The sequence below is a fragment of the Argiope bruennichi genome, chromosome 11 (genome assembly GCF_947563725.1).
Source record: "Argiope bruennichi chromosome 11, qqArgBrue1.1, whole genome shotgun sequence".
In the NCBI taxonomy this organism is placed as follows: Eukaryota; Metazoa; Arthropoda; class Arachnida; order Araneae; family Araneidae; genus Argiope; species Argiope bruennichi.
This window is the reverse complement of record NC_079161.1, coordinates 70,253,874-70,261,571: the sequence shown is the minus strand read 5'-3', so window position 1 is coordinate 70,261,571 and position 7,698 is coordinate 70,253,874. Positions and strand designations below refer to the sequence as shown.

Below are 7,698 nucleotides of genomic sequence, written 5' to 3'. Positions count from 1 at the left end.
TATTTTGCTGATTCGTTTGAAGCTGAAATCCATTAGAAACAGATACGACATTCGGATTACTGTTCGTCTCAGCTGGAAGATTTACTTTATGTCTATGAATTAACGTGTGATGTCGCAAACCTTACATCTGATAATTACAGTGGGTAAAAAAAGTATTGGCAATTGCTTAGATTTAAACATATTACTTAACTCAGAAAATGTCTGATAATTTAAGCATAATATAATGAAGTATAAAGACAATAAAAACTCAAAATAAAATGAAACTTTCATTTTAATAAGGTTCTGAAAAATAAAACGGAGCAAAAACGGCAATAAGCTTGTTAAAAAAGTATTGGCAAAATGAAACAGTGAAATGTAGATAAATACAGGTCATAATCAATACTTTGCCTTGACCTACCTTCGCCGTTATGATTGCTTGTAATCTATTCTTCATTGACAAAACCAACGTTTTCGTAGTAACACTGTGTATATTTTGCCATTTTTGGATGAGTATACTTTTCAGATTCTTTTTATATGATATTTTGTGTTACCTGACAGCTAAATCCAATTAGTGCCATAAGTTTTCAATTGGATTAAGGTCCGGAGACTGAGGTGGTGTTTTTAACTGGCGAGGTGCATTGTAGAGTAACCATTCCCGTGTTTTATACTTTGTATGCTTGGAGTCGTCTTGCTGAAACACAAACGACGTTTCCAACCCAAGTTTTTCAGCACTCGCCTTTAAATTACAGCGCAATATTTCAATGTATGTAAGTGCTGTAATTTTATCTTCAATAAAATGCAAATTACCGACTCCATTCGCTGCCATACAGTCCCACATCAAGACGCTCCTCCCTCCGTGTTTCACAGTAGCTGTTACAATTCGTGTTTCAAATTCAGAATTCGGCTTTCTCCATACATATCGTCTTCCAGCACTTCCGAAAATATTGAATTTCGATTCATCCGAAAATATGACTTTATTCCAAAATTCGTCTGGCCAATCAATAGTAGCTTTTGCGAAGTCCAGTCTAAGTTTCCTGTTTTTCTTTCAGAAATGAAAGGCTTCTTTCTAGTTGCTCTTCTATAATAGTCACTTTCATGTAAAACATTTCGAATTGTCTGGACACTAAATATTTTTTGCGAAGTATTTGCCATTTATTTTTGGGTTCTGTTTTACTTCTCTGATAATGTCATGCCTCTCCCTTGTGGAAAATATTCGAGGCTGCCCAGTTCAGGAAGTTGGCACGAAAGACAATATCTGGACCCTATGGACTTGTTCGAGTATCCAACGAACTAATCCTACAAACCATGAACCGCATAATGTCCAACGGGGGGCGGGGTGTTGCAGAGCCAGCGCAAAAATCTTAAATTTGGCAACAACTTTTTCCCGCCAGAGTACTTGTTTTTACCGCGCTAGAAAGACGTGTCTACTGTTGCTGCCTGTGTGCTTTTATGATATCTGTGCACGTTATGTTAGTATTGTACCCCTGCTTCAGGTGTCTTTTATCAGTAGTTGCTTTACGCAATAAATGAACGCTTTTGTTTGGTTATCCACGAACATAATTTTTGAAGCATATAGGACAACATAATACAACAAATACAGATATCAATCTTTGCACACTTATGATACGACTTCCTGAGAGTTCAGAAGAAGTTTCTTTTGCAAAATCATAATAGGCACTTACAAGTTTTGAAACGCTTGCAATTAAATTCTGATCGCCATTATCAGGAATAGTCTGATTATCGTTTTTGGTACTCGCATTTGAATAGCGATTCCCAGCAAACTTTAGTTTCGTGCTACGATATTTTTTAGCATGACCCATTTGAACAAAGTTAAATGTGATTTACTATTAAAATAAAACGTAGAAAAAATAGATTCCAGTGAAAAAATCGCAAAGAAAAATAAGAATCGAAAAGAAAACTACAATGTAAACAGTGAGAATGTTACCAATTACCATCAAGAAAGTAAAAAATTTGACTTTTTTTTGTCCAAGATGGTAGAAACATGCTATTTTCAATGTAACCAAAGTTCTAAAATACATACACACACTTACTGAAGAATCTTTTTTTAGTAACGCAAACAATCGGATGAGTATTTTCGGATTCTGATGGTTCTGTTAGTATTAGCTAATTGAGATTATACTTTCCTATGTATCGATGTTGGATGCAATGGCATAATTTTTGACTGGGGTGTATTCCAAAATTGTGAACTGTATGAAAAATTGGGGCGTTATTCTTTGTTTGGAATTGAGAAATGCATTCTTGGAGATGATGCATTTCCCTTGAAACCATACAAATTTATCCGCTGACAATTGAGAAAAAGATATTTAACTTTCGCCTAAGTCGAGCTAGACGAGTAATAAAAAAAGCTTTCGGCATTTTAACTAGCCGATTTCGTATTTTCATGCGAAAAATACGAATGCCAATTGACTATTACCGACAAGATTGTTAAAGTATCTTGTACTTTGCATAATTGGCTAATAAAAACTTCTACATCATCTTATCTATCTCGGGGGTCTTTGGATGAAGAAAATATTCAAACTAGTGAGATTATTCCTGGTCGATGGAGATCAGAAATTGTTTAATATTCAGAATATTTCTGATCTTAATAAGAAATCGTCAAAATCTGCCAAATTTTACATGAATAAACTTGCCAGATATTTCAATAATGAAGGAGCTGTGCCATGGCAAGATATAAGATGTCAAAATTTATTTTAAACAAATAAATAATTATAATAAATATTATATTATAACAAATATTCATATTTTTCTACATATGTTACAATGATTTTGCTAACTGTATTATTACTATTTATTATAACATTTTTTATTAGTCCTGTGAAATTAATATTTCTTCATTAATATATAAAAATTGTAATAAACCTGAATATGACCATATTATCTTGTATTTTTAATTCTTCATATTTTTGAATATATACTTTCCTTGTAAAGTATATACTATATACTTTATACAAGTATATACTTTGCTTATTGTATAAATAAAAATATATGATATTAGTATACCTACCAAATTGTCTGTTGTGTTAATCTTTTCCTTCGTTACACTCACAAATTCATCCATTAGATGAAAGTATCTAATATTTATCTTGTATACTTTCATAGTGCCAATTAAAGATCTTTTAGATTTCGCTATTTTTGAGAGTTCAAATATTATATGTTCATCTATGGCTTTTAATTTTTGGCTTCACTATCTCAGGAGTCCAATCCTGAAGACTCATTTCTATCAAATGGCTTCAGCAATTGTCTGAAGCATTTCTTTTCAAGTTTTTATTTCTATAACAAGCACTATCGGTGTTTCACGGGCCTTCACGTTCTTGGTATAGTCACACAGATTTACAGAGCAGAACGCCGTCTCATATCCCCGTATCCGTGACCATTTTAGCCACTGAACGGTTTGGTGGGCATGTTATAGGAATTTTTATTTAAGTACCAAAATATTTACAGTAGAAAAAGAAAATAACTATTTACAGAATTTGCAAGCGTATAAGAAATGATATTGAGATGAAACTGTTTACAAAGATTTTCAGCTTAGAAATATCATTTGAAATAATAACATACTGAGAGATAAAATATGTAAAAATATACATATATTCAGTGTTCACTTATTTTTATGACATAGTAGATGAGGATTATGAAAATCAGATGGGAAATAATTTGGATAATGGGAACGAAGAGAAACTCTGATTAAATGTATGATAGGAGACTGTGGTGCTAGTTTTTCCCTTAGTCTTTTCTTAGAATGGTACTTGATGTTGAGAGCTAGGAAGGCAAGAATAGGTTTCTATTTTCACTTATAAATTTAATTATCCTGTGGCATCTCCTTAAATCGCAGATGCGATGTTATTCTGACACGATTACGCATAGGGCATTCTCGAATAACTCATAAATATATACTTTTAAAGCAGCCACCACCAATTTGTAATCGTTGTGGTGATAGTTTAACTATCAGACATATATTGATCGAATGTCAGTCACTGGACTCATTGCGTCTTAAGTATTTTAATACAGTTGTTCCTTGTCTTCCGCTTTTAATCGGACATAAACCGCCATTTTAATATTTTTCTGTATTTAAAAGAGGCGGGTTTTATCAAAGAAATTTGAAATGTTGTTTTTTCCTTGTCGTTGTTCTTAATTTGTAGTTGTATTTTTTAAAAACTGATTATAAACATTTTAAACAAAGTTTTAAGACGTAGCACCAAAGTTTTCATCCAGTTGCGGCGCAGTTTATCCACAGAATGGATCTTGCGCTAGTATAATATTCACTCACTCACTCACTCACTCGTTGTAAATCGGTGTTGACTAAGTCGGTGGCTGGGCGATCAGGTGATGGCATACGATAATGATTAAGTGGTAAATTTGAAATTAAAACACATAAATCCTCGATCAGCACTAATGCTTCATTATACATCTCTGGCGTATAATCAATGTTTTGGCATTGATCTGTTTGTCTAATTCAGTGCAATATGTTTTCTGTCATACAATTTTTATATTTTTCCCACAAAGTTTGTGCTTGCGATGGATAACATGTCGTCAAAATAATTGCAAACAGCTGACGAATGTTATTGGGCGTTAATATTAACGCAGCACCAGCAAGCGTTAAGTCCCAATGGTTATCGTTTTCTAGCAAATGCGGTTCACAACATGCATCTTGGTATGTATTGAATACTCGGCCATTAACTGTTCGCAAAAATTCAAAAGACGTTGGTCCGGGAACATTCACCAATAACAAACGTAAATAGAAGCACTCATGTTGCTTCGGATGTACCGTGTAAAGCCGCCTCAATGTCTTAGCTTTGAATATGCCTGTAATGGAAGGATGTGATTTTCCTTGTTTTCGTGGCTCCCATTTTTTACCGGATTTGTTCCATGTGAAATAACGTGGAACATCACTATATATCAATGTCTTTGCGAATTGGCCAAAAATATCAGATTTTTCACATAATGTAAAAAATTCAGTTAGTGTCGTTTTTGGAGCCTCAAGCGCTCTTTGGAGAACATTTTCTTCAGTGAAGTATACACGTTGACCGTTTTCAAGATGTATTGCTAGATGCTGGACAGAAGGGTCTCTTTCGTGTATGGGAAAGCTAAGAATATGCCAAATAGCTTCGTTGCTGCTAATGTATCTACCCATTTGGTATCGTGTTATTTCGTCATTTTTATTTATATTTTGTACTTCAAATATGGCCAAATCACTGCCTTTATTTACATATTTACAAATGTATTTAATTGATTTTACAGAACTGCAAAGCTCGACATTGATATGAGCCTCATAAGTTTTTGAAAGTAATGATGAGTATGGTACCACCCACTGATTGTCAAATTCTACTTGATTTGTAAAATTCGGCAGTCGCATTGTGAATATGTGGCCACCATTCTCAGTATTTCTTCGGCGATACATTGGATAACCGTCAATATCCGTGATAGTGTCATTCGTATACGGCTTTGGGAATTTTTTCTTGCATTTTCCATTTTCCATGCATGGTGACGTCATGTTGAAAGCACCGCACGGCCCGTGGATCATGTGTTTGGTAACAATATCGAACAATTCTTGATCAATTGATGGGTCTGGAATTTCGGCTGAAATTATTTGATCAATTTCTTCTGAACGGATTTTATCTTGAAGCCAAATTAAAATGTGGGCATGAGGCAAACCTCGCTTTTGCCACTCAATCGAATACTACCAACAACGTGTGATACCAAAAACTGAATATTTAACAATAAAATCAATTAATGATTTCAATTTTGTTTGAACACACATGCAGTTATATCATGACGATGAATTGTTTGTTGTTCTGGTAATAGTAAAGTTTGTATCTCTTTCCAATTCGGATTACATGTGAATGTAATGAACAAATCTGGTCGGTCGTAATGACGTACGTAAGTCATTGCATCTTGTATGTATTCCTGCATGTTCCGTGGACTGCCGATGTAGCTTGAAGGTAAAATGAAAGCATTACCGATGTCATTGGGGTTTAAATTTCCGTCGATATTTCCAACAACAGCATCTCGTAAGTTAATGTATTCTTCCGATCGTAATTTAGCCTGGTTGTATCGAATGAACCACAATCGTTCGCTTTCAACCTTAGCATACATATCAACAATGTATTGATGGAATAGCTGACGATATCGAAGGATATAGTTATTCTGATTTAGTCTAACCATCAATCTGTGTGCGTAGTAGTTCATTGAACTAACTTTTTTTCTCCTTTAGCACCTAAAAAAATAAAAAGAAGTAAGAAATTAAAATTCGCACATACAGTTAGAAAATAAATAGTTAATTGTGAAATTTACCGGTATTTGAATTACACTGTTTGATGTTAAGGTGATATTCATCCTGTCCTTGCCAAAATATTAATGGATTTTGCAGTGCGTCATATGAACGGTGTAGATCCGAAATCGTACTGACAGTGTTGTCTCGCCGTGTAACTTTTTATAGCTCTTTTGTCAACTGGATCACCAACCATAATAACGGCAACCTCATCAACGGTTGGAGCGTTGAATCTGCCAGCATGTTCACCTAATGGTACTTTTGAATCTGCCAGCATGTTCACCTAATGGTACTTTAAGCATGGCTCTTGCGCCAGAAACCAACACAAACCAAACCTAATGGTACTTTGTCTGCTTTTATGACGATTTGATAATTGTCATTTTGCAATCGTGGCGAAACTCTTTTAAACAATTAGTTGATTCTGATCGTCTAAAAAATTTTCCAGCAGTATCACAATTGCTCTTTCCTCTGCTTGTTCAATGAAATTATACTGGCACCGAGTTGTCACGCGCTCTTCACAATTGCCCATAAAATAAATTTGAAGAAATTTCGGATCATCATCAGGCATTGATAACAATGATCCGATTTTATGGTACACCTGACCTTGTACTTTGAATGTAGCTTCAAAACTACACCCATTGGATGCGAGATCGCAAATTTTAGTTGCCCCAAATGACGTCATTAGAAAGCAAGAATTAAATTTGCGTATCTTACGCAAAAATAATTTTGAATCGTCTGACTCGCCAGCAAGAAGGGATAATAAAGGTTCCGGCGGAGTGGTTAGAGGCGACAGCACAACTTTTCCTGATGCGCAGCATATGCCGGATGTTTCATTCCGAAATTTCAATGCCTGACAATATTGACATACTTTATCCATTGCACCGATACCAATTTTTAGATGCGCAGAGTAGTTAATATCTGGTGCATATTCGAAAGCAAGACGAACAAATGATGCACGTATTAATGAGCGGCTGGTCTGCTGCCTCTATCGTTCTTGTACTCGTGCTGTAGCTATGGTTCGTTCTCGTGCTGCTCTTGGTCTCGTAATAGTCTGTCGCAGACGTTCGTCATACTATTCTTGAGATTCTTGTGCACGACCCTCTGCTGTCCTGATTCTTTGAGCTGCATTTCTTGTTGCGATTTGTTCTGCCGACTGATGAGTTCTTTCAACACGTTTGCGTCGTGCCTCTCTGCTCCGCTCGTTGTTGAGGTTAGATTTTTTCGGTGGCATTCGACTGAAAATGATAATTTAAATGTTCAAATATTTAAAAAAAAATGAAAAACGTGCTATTATAACACATTGAAATGAGGAGTGCAAAATAATTTTTAATAGAGGTTGAATAAAAATAATGAAAAAAAAAATATATTTGTACAATTATTGAAAAAGTGTGAGAAGCTTTGTACCACTTTTTCATATATATATATATTAATTA

General features: G+C 34.7%; 1 protein-coding gene across 1 annotated transcript; it reads right to left on the bottom strand.

Annotated features, from left to right (window-relative positions):
- Positions 1–547: 547 nt before the first annotated feature.
- On the bottom strand, positions 548–6,090 carry LOC129956648 (uncharacterized). Its single transcript, XM_056068579.1, has 4 exons — positions 5,875–6,090; positions 4,545–5,674; positions 4,277–4,445; positions 548–1,021 (listed from the first exon to the last, which is right to left on the bottom strand). Exons 1-4 carry the CDS (start codon positions 6,088–6,090, stop codon positions 548–550), a joined length of 1,989 nt encoding a protein of 662 aa, XP_055924554.1.
- Between the last annotated feature and the right edge of the window lie 1,608 nt (positions 6,091–7,698).

Coding starts and splice junctions, on each gene's coding strand:
- LOC129956648 (XM_056068579.1), bottom strand. CDS start 6,090: ATGTATGCTAAGGTTGAAAGCGAACGATTGTGGTTCATTCGATACAAC. Junction 5,675..5,874: donor TACAAGATGCAATGACTTAC/GTACGTCATTAC, acceptor CGTTGTTGGTAG/TATTCGATTGAGTGGCAAAA. Junction 4,446..4,544: donor CCCAATAACATTCGTCAGCT/GTTTGCAATTAT, acceptor GCACTGAATTAG/ACAAACAGATCAATGCCAAA.